This window comes from Salvelinus namaycush, chromosome 7 (genome assembly GCF_016432855.1).
Source record: "Salvelinus namaycush isolate Seneca chromosome 7, SaNama_1.0, whole genome shotgun sequence".
In the NCBI taxonomy this organism is placed as follows: domain Eukaryota; kingdom Metazoa; phylum Chordata; class Actinopteri; order Salmoniformes; family Salmonidae; genus Salvelinus; species Salvelinus namaycush.
The window spans coordinates 5,158,081-5,181,407 of NC_052313.1; the positions used below are offsets into that span (position 1 = coordinate 5,158,081).

Here is a 23,327-nt window from a genome sequence, read left to right on the forward strand (position 1 = left end):
TTGGAGGACGTCCTCCAGAAGTGGTCATAATTAACATGTATGTCTATGGAAGCCTACGAGCCTCCTAGGTTTTGTATTGAAGTCAATGTAGCCAGAGGAGGACGGAAGCTAGCTGTCCTCCGGCTACACCATTGTGCTACCCCAGACAGTGCTGTTGAAGTTACTGTAGACCTTCAGTTGCGAAACAGTGTATTTGAATCAATTATTTGGTGACATATGAATATATTAAGTATAGTTTTAACTAAAAAGTTAAACCATAGTAGTGCAGCGCCCCTGGAACAAATTACTGTTAAGAGCCTTGCTCAAAGGCACATTGACAGATTCTTCACCTTGTCAGCTCGGGTATTCAAACCAGCGACCTTTCGGTTACTGGCCCAATGCTTTAACAGCTAGTCTATCTGCCGCTGGTGGGTGGGTGGGTGGGTGTGTGTGTGTGCGTATTTACTAGATTACATTCAATGTGTTGAAATTAATACAAACAATGTCCTAAACTGCAATATACAATTTGTTAATGTAGAATGAAATGTAAAAGACTAATTCCCAACTGTTTTGTTTTTCTCTTGCAGGCATCCCCAGTAACATTGGTCCAGTTAGTAAGTAAATGAAGCAGAAAGCCCACCCACCCCCCCAGAAACTGCTTGCTGCTTTACTATGCCTGATCATATCCATCCTCAAAGTCCACGTGGTTTTACATGTTCATTTCTGATTTAGGTCCTCCCATTATTCATTTAAGTGAAGGATCAGTCATAATTGATTTGGAAGTGTTCATTATGCCAGGGTTTAGTTCAATTCCCTTTTTTTCCCCCCTCTCTGAAGGAAATGGCAATAGCTTTCTGCCATGTTGTCTGGAAGGCTGCGTGTGGAGGTGGACTAATTCACCTTGAACAAGTTAAGCCTAGATAGCAGCCAGACACCTGAGTATGCATACAACCCCCCCCCCCCCCCCCCCCTTTTTGCATTATAAAATATTATATTATATTAAAATGCCCCGACCTCAGTGGTGGGATAATGTCAGGGAGGTCATTTCAATATGAGTATTATCTGCTGCAGCCAATGGCCCCTGGAGCACAGAGAGAGAGACGTCTAGAGACATAGTCTACAGTTACTACAGCAGCCGGCTGGGACTCAGGAGAATAACAAAAGACACACACACACACACACCAAGGATGCGTCCCCTATGTTCTGTATAGTGCACTGCTTTTGACCAATGTCCATAGGGCTCTGGTCAAAAGTAGTGCACTATGCAGGGTATAGGGGATGTCATTTCGGATGCACCCAAGTGTTGAACAAGTAAAAGTGCCCCTGCCCATTCCACATCAGTCTATCCATCAATCTTACTATCTGGCTAGAACCCTCTCTACTTGGGGGAAACCAATAGACAAAAAGCAGTTTAGATGGACAGCATCCCATTAGTGTTTGAATGGTTTCCTTTTCCTAAACTACAGTCTTTATCTCCATGACTGCAGATATCCAAAGGACTAGATAACTATGACTAGATAACTAGGTCTAGATAACTAGATAACTAGGACTAGATAACTAGGACTAGATAACTAGATAACTAGGACTAGATAACTAGGACTAGATAACTAGGTCTAGATAACTAGATAACTAGGACTAGATAACTAGGACTAGATAACTAGGACTAGATAACTACATAACTAGGACTAGATAACTAGGTCTAGATAACTACATAACTAGGACTAGATAACTAGGACTAGATAACTACATAACTAGGACTAGATAACTAAGTCTAGATAACTAGATAACTAGGACTAGATAACTAGGACTAGATAACTAGATAACTAGGACATGATAACTAGGACTATATAACTGGAACTAGATAACTAGGACTAGATAACTAGGTCTAGATAACTAGATAACTAGGACTAGATAACTAGACAACTAGGACTAGATAACTAGGACTAGATGACTAGATAACTAGGACTAGATAACTAGATAACTAGACAACTAGGACTAGATAACTAGGACTAGATGACTAGATAACTAGGACTAGATAACTAGGACTAGATGACTAGATAACTAGGACTAGATAACTAGGACTAGATGACTAGATAACTAGAACTAGATAACTAGGTCTAGATAACTAGGTCTATATAACTAGATAACTAGGACTAGATAACTAGGACTAGATGACTAGATAACTAGGACTAGATAACTAGAAGTAGATAACTAGGTCTAGATAACTAGAATTAGATAACTAGACAACTAGGACTAGATAACTAGGACTAGATAACTAGGAACTAGATAACTAGGACTAGATTACTAGGACTAGATAACTGTAACTAGATAACTAGATAACTAGGACTAGATAACTAGGAACTAGATTACTAGGACTAGATACCTGGAACTAGATAACTAGGACTAGATAACTAGGAATAGATAACTAGGACTAGATAACTAGAACTATATAACTAGATAGCTGGTACTAGATAACTAGGACTAGATAACTTGGACTAGATAACTAGGAATTAGATAACTAGGAACAAGATAACTAGGACAAGATAACTAGGTCTAGATAACTACATAACTAGGACTAGATAACTAGGACTAGATAACTACATAACTAGGACTAGATAACTAAGTCTAGATAACTAGATAACTTGGACTAGATAACTTGGACTAGATAACTAGGTCTAGATAACTAGGTCTAGATAACTAGGAACAAGATAACTAGGTCTAGATAACTAGGTCTAGATAACTAGGACTAGATAACTCGGAACTAGATATATTAGAGCAGTATTTCTATCAGACCTACCCAGTCTTTTTATATGTCAGCATTCAGGAAGTGAAGAAGACGACTAAAGGAAGCTCTTTATAAAGTATTGGGATGTTGCCATGTTTAACATTTACAATGGTATCAGCATATTTACAATGACAATATGGTGGTAAAATGAACTCGCTAGTTGTCACTGAACTCTGAACCACAACAGTTTCCACAACTGAGCTCAAGCTAACATAAAAGTGTAATTTGATACAAACAATAAGAAACAGTTTATTATGAAAATTCAGAGATATTTGGCGTCAGAAATTAGCATGGAACCAAGTGGACACCCTCCCTCCCTTCAGTGTTGTCTCCTGCCTGTGCTGCATGCATGTTCTCCATAGATATACATACTGTATATACATACACTTCTCACACATCACCCCCTCCCTAGATCTTCCCCAACCCGACACCTAGCCAGACCATGGCTGCTCTCTCAGAACCCTAGTGGGGAGTGTCTGTATTACATCCTGTCTGTCTGTCTGTGGGTGGGACTCACATAAAGGGCACACTGACTGACTGACTTACGGCCATGTCTGTATGGTTAATTCACAGGCCTGTGGGCATTGAAGCTCTCATGAGATGCTGACTGTCTGTCTCTATACCTGCAGAAGCATCCTCCCCCCCCCCCTAACCACCACAACACAAAACACTACCCAGGTTGGGTTCTGGAGCCACAACACACAATACTACCCAGTTTTGGTTCTGTAGCCACACCAGGGAAACACTACCCAGTTTTGGTTCTGTAGCCAGACCAGGGAAACACTACCCAGTTGTGGTTCTGTAGCCAGACCAGGGAAACACTACCCAGTTTTGGTTCAGTAGCCAGACCAGGGAAACACCACACAGTTGTGGTTCTGTAGCCAGACCAGGGAAACACTACCCAGTTTTGGTTCTGTAGCCAGACCAGGGAAACTCCACACAGTTTTGATTCTGTAGCCATACCAGGGAAACACTACCCAGTTTTGGATCTGTAGCCACACCAGGGAAACACTACAACGTTTTGGTTCTGTAGCCACAACACACAATACTACCCAGTTTTGGTTCTGTAGCCACACCAGGGAAACACTACCCAGTTTTGGTTCTGTAGCCACACCAGGGAAACACCACCCAGTTGTGGTTCTGTAGCCAGACCAGGGAAACACTACGCAGTTTTGGTTCTGTAGACACACCAGGGAAACACTACCAGTTGTGGTTCTGTAGCCATACCAGGGAAACACTACCCAGTTTTGGTTCTGTAGCCAGACCAGGGAAACACTACCCAGTTTTGGTTCTGTAGCCAGACCAGGGAAACACTACCCAGTTTTGGTTCTGTAGCCAGACCAGGGAAACACTACCCAGTTTTGGTTCTGTAGCCAGACCAGGGAAACACTACCCAGTTTTGGTTCTGTAGCCAGACCAGGGAAACACTACCCAGTTTTGGTTCTGTAGCCAGACCAGGGAAACACTACACAGTTTTGGTTCTGTAGCCAGACCAGGGAAACACTACCCAGTTTTGGTTCTGTAGCCAGACCAGGGAAACACTACACAGTTTTGGTTCTGTAGCCAGACCAGGGAAACACTACCCAGTTTTGGTTCTGTAGCCAGACCAGGGAAACACTACCCAGTTTTGGTTCTGTAGCCAGACCAGGGAAACACTACCCAGTTTTGGTTCTGTAGCCAGACCAGGGAAACACTACCCAGTTTTGGTTCTGTAGCCAGACCAGGGAAACACTACACAGTTTTGGTTCTGTAGCCATACCAGGGATGAAGTTGAGGGATAACAAACTGAAATCGTGGATATGTAGCTACGTTCTCTAAAATAAAAGAAGGAACCAAGCAGAACACGGCTAAATGTCCTGGGATAGAGCTACCCCCAGATCTACCCTCAGATCTACCCTCAGATCTACCCTCAGATCTACCCTCAGATCTACCCCCAGATCTACCCTCAGATCTACCCCCAGATCTACCCCCAGATCTACCATCAGATCTACCCTCAGATCTACCATCAGATCTACCCCCAGATCTACCCCCAGATCTACCCTCAGATCTACCATCAGATCTACCCCCGGATCTACCCTCGGATCTACCCTCGGATCTACCCCCGGATCTACCCCCGGATCTACCCCCGGAGCTATCCCCGGGTCTACCCCCGGAGCTACCCCCGGATCTACCCCCGGACCTACCCCCGGTTCTACCCCCGGATCTACCCTCGGATCTACGCCCGGATCTACCCCCGGAGCTACCCTCGGATCTACCCCCGGATCTACCCTCGGATCTACCCCCGGATCTACCCTCGGATCTACCCCCGGATCTACCCCCGGAGCTACCCCCGGGTCTACCCCCGGAGCTACCCCCGGATCTACCCCCGGACCTACCCCCGGTTCTACCCTCGGATCTACTCCCAGATCTACCCCCAGATCTACCTCCAGATCTACCCCCAGATCTACCCCCAGATCTACCCTCAGATCTACCCCCAGATCTACCCCCAGATCTACCCCCAGATCTACCCTCAAAACAGAAAACACTGTTTCATATTGTTGTTTGAAAGTGCTTGAATTCTTTACTGACCTTTCTTCAACTTTATTTCAGGTTTATTAAGCCAGCCAGAATCGCCCTAATGCAGCCATGAAAGCAAAATATGCATATATATATATATATATATATATACGTTTTCATCTGAGCTCTGCAAGATTTCATTTCATTATGAGAGCATTGAGTACAAGATGTCACTTTTAGAGCGTCTTAACTGAATTCGAACACGTGGCCATTATTAATGTGCAACTTATTTAGAACTGACATGACATTCTATGTAGTTGATCAGTTATGGAATTGTCTTGGAGAGGGTTTGGATAGTCATTTAGTCAAACACTACAGCATAAACTAACTGTATGTCTATGTGCCTGAGTGCATGCATACCCAAACACTTTATCTTAAACGCATAACCCTTATCTTTAACCAAAACTGAATGTATTTCAAATGATTAGACACGCCACACAGTATGGCTCACTATCCAATCACACGGTAGTTAAATTGCTTGCTGTGACACCACTGGACACTAATGATCACATGACTACACGACCACACTGACGTCAAGGATACTGCAACACGGAGACTTATTGCTGTTTTAAACGAACGATTACAATACTAGAACAAGTAACAAGACCTTCCTTCTGTCTCGGCTTGACTCAACCCTGCTCCTTCACCCAACCGACCACAACCAACAAACACCACCAGTCATTTCCCCATCACAGAAATACAGAATTGTATGTAATGACGTTACATCACAATTCTCAGTCATTCCAATTCCTAACACACCACATGATTTATTCCTCGTGATTCCTGTAATTAGATATTGATTGCATTCATTTGATAAACTCAACAAAATGCCTGTGACACTTAAACCAACCCGCCATGTTTGCATCAGTTATTATCCCACTACATATCAGACAGAATCTCAAGTAGAGACTGTTGTTTGTTATATATTTGTTTCTTTGTTTATGTTTATCCATCATTGCCATCGATGCACACACTCAAGTGAGCCATGAAACTACACAATTAAATCCAATGTCCCTGGGACGTCATCTGTGACATGGTCTGGGACTGGTGTTGGGATGCATCTAATGCTTGTCCCTGTACAGGCTTGTCAGTCATTCTGTTGTTCTGAGTTGTTCTGAGTAAAGCCGGTGTGTCTAGTTGTCTACATATGCCCCACCAGTCAACCTGTATTATAACTTCTAGTACTGTTAATGAATCTGATGTCCACTATAGCCATTGCACCTAATAACTTATGGTTTCTCCCGATTGCATGCAGTTCGGCCGAATGTCTCATCCCTAGGTGTTGCTAACCGAAACCAAGGTAGGCTATACCTCCCACTAAGATTAAACATATCTCTTTACAGATATTCCTCAAATATATAGTAGTCATACAGTGACTAGCTGTGACAGTTGAGGCCAGATCCACCAGGATGGAGCTTTTCCTGCCTACAGTTCATCTGTGTTAAAACCTTTAATGATACAGATTTCTTTTTAAAGAAACACAAATATATACAGTATATATCTTTTTTTTTCTTTATTCACTCTCTCTTTTTTTGTGAAAGAGTGAAAAGAGGACACCTTCAAAACAGGGAATTTGATTTTCTGGCGTAGTCGGCAGACATGGATGTGCTGCAACACTCTGTGACTCCATTACAATATCCCCCTCTCCACCACCCCTTCCCCCCCCCCCCCCCCACTTGAGCCCCACAGATGCTGAATCTCTCCACGAGAGCAGTATAAAGATAGGCTCTATATCTCTTTCTCTCCCTCTCCCTCTCTTTCTTCTATCCCGTTTCAATATACCTTTGCTTATCCCCTCCATTTTAATTATGCGTGGCGCTTCTAGGGATTCGAAAATTCTATCTGGGCTTGGTGGAAGAAAAGAGGAAGGCTTCACGGAGCGGTTTATGTAGATTGATTTCAGGCAAACTCAAGTTAATCCAGTGTGCAGATGTGCTGTGGATGTGGCGACCGTCTTGGAAAAAATCTGCCCCTGTATTTCCATGGAGAGCTCTAGCCAAGCAGATGTAGAGGTATAGAAGCCAGAGTGTGCTATACTGTATGTGTCTTGGATTTATATCTGGCGAGAACATTGTGAGAGGGACTTAGGCAGTTTCTTTGTTTGTTATCGGATGGCGAAGAGATGCAGGGAGCAGTGGTATGGTTGTGTGGTGCTGGTACTGGTGGTGCCGGTACGTCAGGAGAATGTAACAACACAACACTACTGGTCATCTGCCAGGAGAATGTAACAACACAACACTACTGGTCATCTGTCAGGAGAATGTAACAACACAACACTACTGGTCATCTGTCAGGAGAATGTAACAACACAACACAACACTACTGGTCATCTGCCAGGAGAATGTAACAACACAACACAACACTACTGGTCATCTGTCAGGAGAATGTAACACCACAACACAACACTACTGGTCATCTGTCAGGAGAATGTAACAACACAACACTACTGGTCATCTGCCAGGAGAATGTAACAACACAACACTACTGGTCATCTGCCAGGAGAATGTAACAACACAACACTACTGGTCATCTGTCAGGAGAATGTAACAACACAACACTACTGGTCATCTGTCAGGAGAATGTAACAACACAACACTACTGGTCATCTGTCAGGAGAATGTAACAACACAACACAACACTACTGGTCATCTGTCAGGAGAATGTAACAACACAACACTACTGGTCATCTGCCAGGAGAATGTAACAACACAACACTACTGGTCATCTGTCAGGAGAATGTAACAACACAACACAACACTACTGGTCATCTGTCAGGAGAATGCAACAACACAACACAACACTACTGGTCTTCTGTCAGGAGAATGTAACAACACAACACAACACTACTGGTCATCTGTCAGGAGAATGTAACAACACAACACAACACTACTGGTCATCTGTCAGGAGAATGCAACAACACAACACAACACTACTGGTCATCTGTCAGGAGAATGTAACAACACAACACTACTGGTCATCTGTCAGGAGAATGTAACAACACAACACTACTGGTCATCTGTCAGGAGAATGTAACAACACAACACTACTGGTCATCTGTCAGGAGAATGTAACAACACAACACTACTGGTCATCTGTCAGGAGAATGTAACAACACAACACTACTGGTCATCTGTCAGGAGAATGTAACAACACAACACAACACTACTGGTCATCTGCCAGGAGAATGTAACAACACAACACTACTGGTCATCTGTCAGGAGAATGTAACAACACAACACTACTGGTCATCTGTCAGGAGAATGTAACAACACAACACTACTGGTCATCTGTCAGGAGAATGTAACAACACAACACTACTGGTCATCTGTCAGGAGAATGTAACAACACAACACTACTGGTCATCTGTCAGGAGAATGTAACAACACAACACTACTGGTCATCTGTCAGGAGAATGTAACACAACACTACTGGTCATCTGCCAGGAGAATGTAACAACACACCACTACTGGTCATCTGTCAGGAGAATGTAACAACACAACACTACTGGTCATCTGTCAGGAGAATGTAACAACACAACACTACTGGTCATCTGTCAGGAGAATGTAACACAACACTACTGGTCATCTGCCAGGAGAATGTAACAACACAACACACCACTACTGGTCATCTGTCAGGAGAATGTAACAACACAACACAACACTACTGGTCATCTGTCAGGAGAATGTAACAACACAACACTACTGGTCATCTGTCAGGAGAATGTAACACAACACTACTGGTCATCTGTCAGGAGAATGTAACAACACAACACTACTGGTCATCTGTCAGGAGAATGTAACAACACAACACTACTGGTCATCTGTCAGGAGAATGTAACAACACAACACAACACTACTGGTCATCTGTCAGGAGAATGTAACAACACAACACAACACTACTGGTCATCTGCCAGGAGAATGTAACAATACAACACAACACTACTGGTCATCTGTCAGGAGAATGTAACAACACAACACAACACTACTGGTCATCTGTCAGGAGAATGTAACAACACAACACAACACTACTGGTCATCTGTCAGGAGAATGTAACAACACAACACAACACTACTGGTCATCTGTCAGGAGAATGTAACAACACAACACAACACTACTGGTCATCTGTCAGGAGAATGTAACAACACAACACTACTGGTCATCTGTCAGGAGAATGTAACAACACAACACAACACTACTGGTCATCTGTCAGGAGAATGTAACAACACAACACTACTGGTCATCTGTCAGGAGAATGTAACAACACAACACAACACTACTGGTCATCTGCCAGGAGAATGTAACAACACAACACTACTGGTCATCTGTCAGGAGAATGTAACAACACAACACTACTGGTCATCTGTCAGGAGAATGTAACAACACAACACTACTGGTCATCTGTCAGGAGAATGTAACAACACAACACTACTGGTCATCTGTCAGGAGAATGTAACAACACAACACAACACTACTGGTCATCTGTCAGGAGAATGTAACAACACAACACTACTGGTCATCTGTCAGGAGAATATAACAACACAACACTACTGGTCATCTGTCAGGATAATGTAACAACACAACACAACACTACTGGTCATCTGCCAGGAGAATGTAACAACACAACACTACTGGTCATCTGTCAGGAGAATGTAACAACACAACACTACTGGTCATCTGTCAGGAGAATGTAACACAACACTACTGGTCATCTGTCAGGAGAATGTAACAACACAACACTACTGGTCATCTGTCAGGAGAATGTAACAACACAACACTACTGGTCATCTGTCAGGAGAATGTAACACAACACTACTGGTCATCTGTCAGGAGAATGTAACAACACAACACTACTGGTCATCTGTCAGGAGAATGTAACAACACAACACTACTGGTCATCTGCCAGGAGAATGTAACACAACACTACTGGTCATCTGTCAGGAGAATGTAACAACACAACACTACTGGTCATCTGTCAGGAGAATGTAACAACACAACACTACTGGTCATCTTTCAGGAGAATGTAACAACACAACACTACTGGTCATCTGTCAGGAGAATGTAACAACACAACACAACACTACTGGTCATCTGCCAGGAGAATGTAACAACACAACACTACTGGTCATCTGTCAGGAGAATGTAACAACACAACACTACTGGTCATCTGCCAGGAGAATGTAACAACACAACACTACTGGTCATCTGTCAGGATAATGTAACAACACAACACAACACTACTGGTCATCTGCCAGGAGAATGTAACAACACAACACTACTGGTCATCTGCCAGGAGAATGTAACAACACAACACTACTGGTCATCTGTCAGGAGAATGTAACAACACAACACTACTGGTCATCTGTCAGGAGAATGTAACAACACAACACTACTGGTCATCTGTCAGGAGAATGTAACAACACAACACTACTGGTCATCTGTCAGGAGAATGTAACAACACAACACTACTGGTCATCTGTCAGGAGAATGTAACAACACAACACTACTGGTCATCTGTCAGGAGAATGTAACAACACAACACTACTGGTCATCTGTCAGGAGAATGTAACAACACAACACAACACTACTGGTCATCTACATTGTGAAGACAATAGCATTTTGTTTTACCTCTTGTTTCTTCCAAATGGTAAACCTGAGTAGATTCCAGGCAACATGATTCGACAGACTGCATCTGTAACAGTCAGGGTAACCACACTGTATGCCACAATAGTAAGATGTTCATACAGTGCAATGAAAGTGAAAACATTGTGGGTATTAATTCCTCTAATATTTGCAGTCTCAGAATATAACATGAAATATATAGGATATATATATATATATATATAGCATCACCTATCTCACTCTCCATTTAATAATTCATATCAGACCATTTTTCTGTCTGTTTGTTTGAACCTTTTTAGTACAATAGGAAAGTGTATGATGCTTAGTGCTTTAAGCCCTTAAAACTTTATATTATTTAATGTTTAACAAAAAATATCATGCTTTTGTTTATTTATGTGTTTATTTGTTTTTCTTCTTTTTGTTTTATTTGTCTAGTAGCTCATCAAGTTGATTTGTCAACTGTCCCTTCAGATCAAGTTACAAACAGCAAGCGAGGTATGAGGTCCTCAGATTCGTACAGTCCTCCCTGTGTCAGCTGTTGTCCAAACCCCCACTGTATGAATCTACATTGGACACTGTAGGTACCTGGCCCCAACCCTGTAGTACCTTCACAGTACTAATACACAACTATCCCCCTGAAAAGAATCTCCTGTATACAGAAAGAATGGAGTTTGCTTTGCGGTATGGACATGTGGTACACACTTTCCGTAAAGGTGTAGGTTGTGTAATCGTATGCCTATCTGGAGCTAGTTTAATTGTTACAAGTGATATTGAATACACTTATTCACAGTGAAAAATAATAGGGACGCTCTGTAACATATCATTGTAATGGCTCACGTTACAAATATTCTAGAATATGTTTCATAAATGTTACTTTAGTCATGATAAATCATGTAACCGTATTTTTCAATCAGGAAGAGTTTTGATGTTCTAAGAGCAGGGTTTTAGAGCAGATAGCAGAGACATTCTGAGAACTTAAATGAACTATGCAACTTGGCAACAACTAGACCAGCACAGGATTCTCTACCGTGGATAGAGTTGAGTAGGCTAGCTAGGCTACTGTCTTCCGTTTTCAAAGCTCTATGCCTCTTGTGGTGACCGACTGAGAGACCTGACCTCAATCCAGACCTTAATAACCACAATCCCTCCTAAAAGCCCCTGTAGCTCAGAGAGAACTATCTGTCTGTCAAACTGCCTCTATCTGTCTAACTGCTTGTAGCTCAGAGAGGTCTGTCTGTCTGTCTAACTGCCTGTAGCTCAGAGAGGTCATCTGTCATCTGTCTGTCTGTCTAACTGCCTGTAGCTCAGAGAAGACTGTCTGTCTGTCAAACTGCCTCTGTCTGTCTAACTGCCTGTTGTTCAGAGAGGACTGTATGTCTGTCTAACTGCCTGTAGCTCAGAGAAGACTGTCTGTCTGTCAAACTGCCTCTGTCTGTCTAACTGCCTGTAGCTCAGAGAGACTGTTTGTCAAACGTCCTGTAGCTCAGAGCGGACTGTCTGTCAAACTGCCTGTAGCTCAGAGAGGACTGTCTGTCTGTCAAACTGCCTGTTGTTCAGAGAGGACTGTCTGTCTGTCTAACTGCCTGTAGCTCAGAGAAGACTGTCTGTCTGTCTAACTGCCTGTAGCTCAGAGAGGACTGTCTGTCTGTCAAACTGCCTGTTGTTCAGAGAGGACTGTCTGTCTGTCTAACTGCCCGTAGCTCAGAGAGGACTGTCTGTCTGTCTAACTGCCTGTAGCTCAGAGAGGACTGTCTGTCTGTCTAACTGCCTGTAGCTCAGAGAGACTGTCTGTCTTTCAAACTGCCTGTTGTTCAGAGAGGACTGTCTGTCTGTCTAACTGCCTGTAGCTCAGAGAGGACTGTCTGTCTGTCAAACTGCCTGTTGTTCAGAGAGGACTGTCTGTCTGTCAAACTGCCTGTTGTTCAGAGAGGACTGTCTGTCTGTCTAACTGCCTGTAGCTCAGAGAGGACTGTCTGTCTGTCTAACTGCCTGTAGCTCAGAGAGGACTGTCTGTCTGTCTAACTGCCTGTTGTTCAGAGAGGACTGTCTGTCTGTCTAACTGCCTGTTGTTCAGAGAGGACTGTCTGTCTGTCTAACTGCCTGTAGCTCAGAGAGGACTGTCTGTCTGTCTAACTGCCTGTTGTTCAGAGAGGACTGTCTGTTTGTCAAACTGCCTGTAGCTCAGAGAGGACTGTCTGTCTCTTAAACTGCCTGTAGCTCACAGAGGACTGTCTGTCTGTATAACTGCCTGTTGTTCAGAGAGGCCTGTCTGTCTGTCTAACTGCCTGTAGCTCAGAGATGACTGTCTGTCTGTTAAACTGCTTGTAGCTCAGAGAGGTCTGTCTGTCTGTCTAACTGCCTGTAGCTCAGAAAGGTCATCTGTCATCTGTCTGTCTGTCTAACTGCCTGTAGCTCAGAGAAGACTGTCTGTCAAACTGCCTCTGTCTGTCTAACTGCCTGTTGTTCAGAGAGGACTGTATGTCTGTCTAACTGCCTGTAGCTCAGAGAAGACTGTCTGTCTGTCAAACTGCCTCTGTCTGTCTAACTGCCTGTAGCTCAGAGAGACTGTTTGTCAAACGTCCTGTAGCTCAGAGCGGACTGTCTGTCAAACTGCCTGTAGCTCAGAGAGGACTGTCTGTCTGTCAAACTGCCTGTTGTTCAGAGAGGACTGTCTGTCTGTCTAACTGCCTGTAGCTCAGAGAAGACTGTCTGTCTGTCTAACTGCCTGTAGCTCAGAGAGACTGTCTGTCTGTCTAACTGCCTGTAGCTCAGAGAGGACTGTCTGTCTGTCAAACTGCCTGTTGTTCAGAGAGGACTGTCTGTCTGTCTAACTGCCCGTAGCTCAGAGAGGACTGTCTGTCTGTCTAACTGCCTGTAGCTCAGAGAGGACTGTCTGTCTGTCTAACTGCCTGTAGCTCAGAGAGACTGTCTGTCTGTATAACTGCCTGTTGTTCAGAGAGGACTGTCTGTCTTTCAAACTGCCTGTTGTTCAGAGAGGACTGTCTGTCTGTCTAACTGCCTGTAGCTCAGAGAGGACTGTCTGTCTGTCAAACTGCCTGTTGTTCAGAGAGGACTGTCTGTCTGTCTAACTGCCTGTAGCTCAGAGAGGACTGTCTGTCTGTCTAACTGCCTGTAGCTCACAGAGGACTGTCTGTCTGTCTAACTGCCTGTTGTTCAGAGAGGACTGTCTGTCTGTCTAACTGCCTGTTGTTCAGAGAGGACTGTCTGTCTGTCTAACTGCCTGTAGCTCAGAGAGGACTGTCTGTCTGTCTAACTGCCTGTTGTTCAGAGAGGACTGTCTGTTTGTCAAACTGCCTGTTGTTCAGAGAGGACTGTCTGTCTGTCTAACTGCCTGTTGTTCAGAGAGGCCTGTCTGTTTGTCAAACTGCCTGTAGCTCAGAGAGGACTGTCTGTCTGTTAAACTGCCTGTAGCTCACAGAGGACTGTCTGTCTGTATAACTGCCTGTTGTTCAGAGAGGCCTGTCTGTCTGTCTAACTGCCTGTAGCTCAGAGAGGACTGTCTGTCTGTTAAACTGCCTGTAGCTCACAGAGGACTGTCTGTCTGTCTAACTGCCTGTTGTTCAGAGAGGACTGTCTGTTTGTCAAACTGCCTGTAGCTCAGAGAGGACTGTATGTCTGTTAAACTGCCTGTAGCTCACAGAGGACTGTCTGTCTGTCTAACTGCCTGTTGTTCAGAGAGGACTGTCTGTTTGTCAAACTGCCTGTTGTTCAGAGAGGACTGTCTGTCTGTCAAACTGCCTGTTGTTCAGAGAGGACTGTCTGTCTGTCTAACTACCTGTAGCTCAGAGAGGACTGTCTGTCTGTCTAACTGCCTGTAGCTCAGAGAGGACTGTCTGTCTGTCTAACTGCCTGTTGTTCAGAGAGGACTGTCTATCTGTCTAACTGCCTGTTGTTCAGAGAGGACTGTCTGTCTGTCTAACTGCCTGTAGCTCAGAGAGGACTGTCTGTCTGTCTAACTGCCTGTTGTTCAGAGAGGACTGTCTGTCTGTTTAACTGCCTGTTGTTCAGAGAGGACTGTCTGTTTGTCAAACTGCCTGTTGTTCAGAGAGGACTGTCTGTTTGTCTAACTGCCTGTTGTTCAGAGAGGCCTGTCTGTCTGTCTAACTGCCTGTTGATCAGAGAGGACTGTCTGTCTGTCTAACTACCTGTAGCTCAGAGAGGACTGTCTGTCTGTTAATTAAACTGCCTGTCTGACTCTATGGCTGATCTGGGCAGACTAGGTGTCACACACAAGGTTGATCTGGAACAGGTCCTTCTGTGATTGGCATACCTGCCTGACGTTGTGTGACTAGTCAGTAGATACAACACACAGTAGATCAAATCAACTCGTCTAGATGTACATTTCAGAGTGTGGAGATACACACTTACACCTTGCCCATGTTGAGAATTACATCCCCCAGCTCGACTCGTCTTTTTTTTTTTGGTCCTGTGACGTACTGTGTGTTCCAGTCCCCCCCCCCCCCCCCCCCCCCCGTGGAAACCCAGTTTCTAAGTCAGAATCCTTCCATTGTGGTGTGCTTGAAGCTTGAAGCGAACGTCTCGTACTCTGTCCCTCTTAACAACAAGCTTTTCCATAGCCCCGGGGTGGACTGATGTCTAATGCTCTCTACTCCTCATCACCTAACAATCGCCTCAACCTCAACCCCCATCTCTCCATCCTAACCTGGCATGTGACGGTGTCTCCTCGCTCTACCTTGCTACTACCACCAGCGCCACTCGTCGCAGCACACAACCTAACCCAACCACACCTCAAAAATGACGCCTTTGTCTCACTCCACCTTTCCTTCTTTGCAAGACTGCGAATGCTTCGGCCACTCCAAGCGCTGCAGCTACATCGAGCTGCTAAACTCTGTCATTTGCGTGAGTTGTAAACACAACACAAGGGGCCAGCACTGCCAGGATTGCAAGCAGGGCTTCTTCCGAAATAACTCTGCAGAGCTGGAAGATGAGAATGTGTGTCTAGGTCAGTTCCCTCACCACTGTCATCATCAGCACTGCTCATACCAGCTAATCTTCCACATGACCCCACCACGTTTACACCACGCTATGACCCTCACCGTTCACCTTTCAAACTTTTACCATAGTGCGTCAAACCTTCAAACCTTCAAACCTTCATGTCTCGTGTTTTTCAACGTCTCTTTTCTTGTTGCTATCTTGGTCTCGTCTTCCTCACTTTCTTCTGTCCATGTGATTGTGACATCACTCACTTCCTTCTCCACAGGGCCTATGTTTTAAACCAGCTGTTAGTCATCACAATCATTATACTTGACCATTTTAAAGAGTATTACCCAGAAATCTGTACCGTTACCCTCTTTTTTCAAACTGACTTGACTATTTACAGATTATATTATGGCGTCAGGATGGTATTGAAGCTGTCTATGTAATGGCAGGCGTTTTATTTCCCTTCTTTTAGAAGCAATGGATCATTCCACATGCTGATAATGTTTTTTTCACAAATAACCACAAACAGGAAGCTGTTCTTCACTCATTTAACTCCATTTATATTCTATAACCTCAAACAGGAAGCTGTTCTTCACTCATTTAACTCCATTTATATTCTATAACCACAAACAGGAAGCTGTTCTTCACATGTTTAACTCCATGCATATTCTATAACCTCAAACAGGAAGTTGGTCTTCACGTTTAACTCCATGCATATTCTATAACCTCAAACAGGAAGCTGTTCTTCACTCATTTAACTCCATTTATATTCTATAAACACAAACAGGAAGCTGTTCTTCACGTTTAACTGCCATGCATATTCTATAACCTCAAACAGGAAGTTGTTCTTCACACGTTTAACTCCATGCATATTCTATAACCACAAACAGGAAGTTGTTCTTCACACGTTTAACTCCATGCATATTCTATAACCACAAACAGGAAGTTGTTCTTCACACGTTTAACTCTATATATATTCTATATCCTCAAACAGGAAGTTGTTCTTCACACGTTTAACTCCATATATATTCTATAACCACAAACAGGAAGTTGTTCTTCACACGTTTAACTCCGTGCATATTCTATAACCACAAACAGGAAGTTGTTCTTCACACGTTTAACTCCATGCATATTCTATAACCACAAACAGGAAGCTGTTCTTCATGTTTAACTCCATGCATATTCTATAACCTCAAACAGGAAGCTGTTCTTCACTCATTTAACTCCATTTATATTCTATAACCACAAACAGGAAGCTGTTCTTCACTCGTTTAACTCCAAATATATTCTATATCCTCAAACAGGAAGTTGTTCTTCACACGTTTAACTCCATGCATATTCTATAACCTCAAACAGGAAGTTGTTCTTCACTCATTTAACTCCATTTATATTCTATAACCACAAACAGGAAGTTGTTCTTCACACGTATAACTCCATGCATATTCTATAACCTCAAACAGGAAGTTGTTCTTCACACGTTTAACTCCATGCATATTCTATATCCTCAAACAGGAAGCTGTTCTTCATGTTTAACTCCATTTATATTCTATAACCTCAAACATGGAGCTGTTCTTCACATGTTTAACTCCATGCATATTCTATAACCACAAACAGGAAGCTGTTCTTCATGTTTAACTCCATATATATTCTATATCCTCAAACAGGAAGTTGTTCTTCACACGTTTAACTCCATATATATTCTATATCCTCAAACAGGAAGTTGTTCTTCACTCGTTTAACTCCATGCATATTCTATATCCTCAAACAGGAAGCTGTTCTTCACACGTTTAACTCCATGCATATTCTATAACCTCAAACAGGAAGCTGTTCTTCACATGTTTAACTCCATGCATATTCTATAACCTCAAACAGGAAGCTGTTCTTCACACGTTTAACTCCATAAATATTCTATAACCATAAACAGGAAGTTGTTCTTCACACGTTTAACTCCGTACATATTCTATAACCACAAACAGGAAGTTGTTCTTCACACGTTTAACTCCATATATATTCTATATCCTCAAACAGGAAGTTGTTCTTCACACGTTTAACTCCATATATATTCTATATCCTCAAACAGGAAGTTGTTCTTCACACGTTTAACTCCATATATATTCTATATCCTCAAACAGGAAGTTGTTCTTCACACGTTTAACTCCATGCATATTCTATAACCTCAAACAGGAAGCTGTTCTTCACACGTTTAACTCCATGCATATTCTATAACCTCAAACAGGAAGCTGTTCTTCACATGTTTAACTCCATGCATATTCTATAACCTCAAACAGGAAGCTGTTCTTCACACGTTTAACTCCATGCATATTCTATAACCACAAACAGGAAGTTGTTCTTCACACGTTTAACTCCATGCATATTCTATAACCACAAACAGGAAGTTGTTCTTCACCTTTAACTCCATTTATATTCTATAACCTCAAACAGGAAGTTGTTCTTCACACGTTTAACTCCATGCATATTCTATAACCACAAACAGGAAGCTGTTCTTCACTCGTTTAATTCCATGCATATTCTATAACCACAAACAGGAAGTTGTTCTTCACACGTTTAACTCCAAATATATTCTATAACCTCAAACAGGAAGTTGTTCTTCACACGTTTAACTCCAAATATATTCTATAACCACAAACAGGAAGTTGTTCTTCACACGTTTAACTTCCATGCATATTCTATAACCACAAACAGGAAGTTGTTCTTCACACGTTTAACTCCATGCAAATTCTATAACCACAAACAGGAAGCTGTTCTTCACACGTTTAACTCCATGCATATTCTATATCCTCAAACAGGAAGCTGTTCTTCACACGTTTAACTCCATGCATATTCTATAACCACAAACAGGAAGCTGTTCTTCACACGTTTAACTCCAAATATATTCTATAACCACAAACAGGAAGTTGTTCTTCACACGTTTAACTTCCATGCATATTCTATAACCTCAAACAGGAAGCTGTTCTTCACATGTTTAACTCCATGCATATTCTATATCCTCAAACAGGAAGCTGTTCTTCACTCGTCTTCCTCACTTTCTTCTGTCCATGTGATTGTGACATCACTCACTTCCTTCTCCACAGGGCCTATGTTTTAAACCAGCTGTTAGTCATCACAATCATTATACTTGACCATTTTAAAGAGTATTACCCAGAAATCTGTACCGTTACCCTCTTTTTTCAAACTGACTTGACTATTTACAGATTATATTATGGCGTCAGGATGGTATTGAAGCTGTCTATGTAATGGCAGGCGTTTTATTTCCCTTCTTTTAGAAGCAACGGATCATTCCACATGCTGATAATGTATTTTTCACAAATAACCACAAACAGGAAGCTGTTCTTCACTCGCTTAACTCCATTTATATTCTATAACCACAAACAGGAAGCTGTTCTTCACTCATTTAACTCCATTTATATTCTATAACCACAAACAGGAAGCTGTTCTTCACTCATTTAACTCCATTTATATTCTATAACCACAAACAGGAAGCTGTTCTTCACTCATTTAACTCCATTTATATTCTATAACCACAAACAGGAAGCTGTTCTTCACTCGTTTAACTCCATTTATATTCTATAACCACAAACAGGAAGCTGTTCTTCACTCATTTAACTCCATGCATATTCTATAACCACAAACAGGAAGTTGTTCTTCACTCGTTTAACTCCATTTATATTCTATAACCACAAACAGGAAACTGTTCTTCACTCATTTAACTCCATTTATATTCTATAACCACAAACAGGAAACTGTTCTTCACTCGTTTAACTCCATGCATATTCTATAACCACAAACAGGAAGCTGTTCTTCACTCATTTAACTCCATTTATATTCTATAACCACAAACAGGAAGCTGTTCTTCACCTTTAACTCCATGCATATTATATAACCTCAAACAGGAAGCTGTTCTTCACACGTTTAACTCCATGCATATTATATAACCTCAAACAGGAAGTTGTTCTTCACACGTTTAACTCCATGCATATTCTATAACCTCAAACAGGAAGCTGTTCTTCACCTTTAACTCCATGCATATTCTATAACCACAAACAGGAAGCTGTTCTTCACATGTTTAACTCCATGCATATTCTATATCCTTAAACCGGAAGCTGTTCTTCACACGTTTAACTCCATATATATTCTATAACCACAAACAGGAAGTTGTTCTTCACACGTTTAACTCCATATATATTCTATATCCTCAAACAGCAAGCTGTTCTTCACACGTTTAACTCCATATATATTCTATATCCTCAAACAGGAAGCTGTTCTTCACATGTTTATCTCCATATATATTCTATAACCTCAAATAGGAAGCTGTTCTTCACACGTTTAACTCCATGCATATTCTATAACCACAAACAGGAAGCTGTTCTTCACTCGTTTAACTCCATGCATATTCTATAACCACAAACAGGAAGCTGTTCTTCACACGTTTAACTCCATGCATATTCTATAACCACAAACAGGAAGCTGTTCTTCACATGTTTAACTCCATGCATATTCTGTAACATCAAACAGGAAGCTGTTCTTCACTCGTCTTCCTCACTTTCTTCTGTCCATGTGATTGTGACATCACTCACTTCCTTCTCCACAGGGCCTATGTTTTAAACCAGCTGTTAGTCATCACAATCATTATACTTGACCATTTTAAAGAGTATTACCCAGAAATCTGTACCGTTACCCTCTTTTTTTCAAACTGACTTGACTATTTACAGATCATATTATGGCGTCAGGATGGTATTGAAGCTGTCTATGTAATGGCAGGCGTTTTATTTCCCTTCTTTTAGAAGCAACGGATCATTCCACGTGCTCATAATGTTTTTTTCACAAATAACCACAAACAGGAAGCTGTTCTTCACTCATTTAACTCCATTTATATTCTATAACCACAAACAGGAAGCTGTTTTTCACTCATTTAACTCCATTTATATTCTATAACCACAAACAGGAAACTGTTCTTCACTCGTTTAACTCCATTTATATTCTATAACCACAAACAGGAAGCTGTTCTTCACTCGTTTAACTCCATTTATATTCTATAACCACAAACAGGAAACTGTTCTTCACTCGTTTAACTCCATGCATATTCTATAACCACAAACAGGAAGCTGTTCTTCACTCGTTTAACTCCATGCATATTCTATAACCACAAACAGGAAGCTGTTCTTCACACGTTTAACTCCATGCATATTCTATAACCACAAACAGGAAGCTGTTCTTCACTCATTTAACTGCATGCATATTCTATAACCTCAAACAGGAAGTTGTTCTTCACACGTTTAACTCCATTTATATTCTATAACCACAAACAGGAAGCTGTTCTTCACTCATTTAACTCCATTTATATTCTATAACCTCAAACAGGAAGCTGTTCTTCACGTTTAACTCCATGCATATTCTATAACCACAAACAGGAAGCTGTTCTTCACACGTTTAACTCCATGCATATTCTATAACCTCAAACAGGAAGTTGTTCTTCACACGTTTAACTCCATATATATTCTATATCCTCAAACAGGAAGCTGTTCTTCACATGTTTAACTCCATGCATATTCTATAACCTCAAACAGGAAGCTGTTCTTCACGTTTAACTCCATGCATATTCTGTAACATCAAACAGGAAGCTGTTCTTCACTCGTCTTCCTCACTTTCTTCTATCCATGTGATTGTGACATCACTCACTTCCTTCTCCACAGGGCCTATGTTTTAAACCAGCTGTTAGTCATCACAATCATTATACTTGACCATTTTAAAGAGTATTACCCAGAAATCTGTACCGTTACCCTCTTTTTTCAAACTGACTTGACTATTTACAGATCATATTATGGCGTCAGGATGGTATTGAAGCTGTCTATGTAATGGCAGGCGTTTTATTTCCCTTCTTTTAGAAGCAACGGATCATTCCACATGCTGATAATGTATTTTTCACAAATAACCACAAACAGGAAGCTGTTCTTCACACCTTTAACTCCATGCATATTCTATATCCTCAAACAGGAAGCTGTTCTTCACTCATTTAACTCCATGCATATTCTATATCCTCAAACAGGAAGCAGTTCTTCACGTTTAACTCCATGCATATTCTATAACCTCAAACAGGAAGTTGTTCTTCACAAGTTTAACTCTATGCATATTCTATAACCACAAACAGGAAGCTGTTCTTCACACGTTTAACTGCATGCATATTCTATATCCTCAAACAGGAAGCTGTTCTTCACATGTTTAACTCCATGCATATTCTATATCCTCAAACAGGAAGCTGTTCTTCACACGTTTAACTCCATGCATATTCTATAACCTCAAACAGGAAGTTGTTCTTCACACGTTTATCTCCATATATATTCTATATCCTCAAACAGGAAGCTGTTCCTCACATGTTTAACTCCATGCATATTCTATATCCTCAAACAGGAAGCTGTTCCTCACATGTTTAACTCCATGCATATTCTATATCCTCAAACAGGAAGCTGTTCCTCACACGTTTAACTCCATATATATTCTATATCCTCAAACAGGAAGCTGTTCTTCACACGTTTAACTCCATGCATATAATATAACCACAAACAGGAAGCTGTTCTTCACGTTTAACTCCATGCATATTCTATAACCTCAAACAGGAAGCTGTTCTTCACATCTTTAACTCCATGCATATCCTATAACCTCAAACAGGAAGCTGTTCTTCACATGTTTAACTCCATGCATATTCTATGGTAGGCCCCTGTGTTGTGTACCATCATGTGACATAGCAACATTTTATCCTATATTTTAAGCCTTTTTCCGAAATGAGAATTACACCAAAAAACAACGTCTCAAAATGTCTGAGGACATCTGACATAAAAATAAAAAAGAGGCGGTTTGATGAAAACATTTGAATATATCCAGGCATGTCACATGACTGCGCAAAACACAGGGTCCTATAAGACATGTCAGCATGAGAGTTGCCTCAACGTTATGTATCGATACTGTAGGCTTTACCGTATACTTTCCAACATTTCTTTCCATCTGTGTTAGTGTTTCGGGACCCTGCAACACCCTGCCCAGAGCGCCCTACTGTAGAATAAACACCTTGATACAATACACCCTTGTATTACCGGAGTTGGTGTCAATTCCATTTCAATTCCAGTCCATTCAGGAAGTACACTGAAATTCAAATTCTCTTCAATGCTTTTCAAATAGGACAATTTAGAATTGGAATTTGGTTTACTTTATGAAATTTACTGGAATTGACCCCGATCATGTTGAATACAACCTAGAATACACCTCTGGAAAATGGAAAATAGTAAACCGACCTTCCACCCCATATCCAGGTGTTTCTTCCTGCTCGAAGGGGAGTCTAATGAACTCACACACTCCACACGTAAGCCCTGAGGTGACGAAGGTGGCACTTGGTGCATATGTCAAGGCCCAACGCT

The 23,327-nt window shown here is 41.8% G+C and overlaps 1 protein-coding gene across 1 annotated transcript in view; it reads left to right on the plus strand.

The window, feature by feature from the left end:
- Positions 1–23,327, plus strand: part of LOC120050390 (netrin-G1-like) — a 239,656-nt gene that overhangs the window by 197,581 nt on the left and 18,748 nt on the right. Inside the window, exon 4 of the mRNA XM_038996978.1 lies at positions 567–575. Within this exon, the coding sequence (XP_038852906.1) occupies positions 567–575 (9 nt within the window). The remainder of the gene's footprint in view (positions 1–566; positions 576–23,327) is intronic.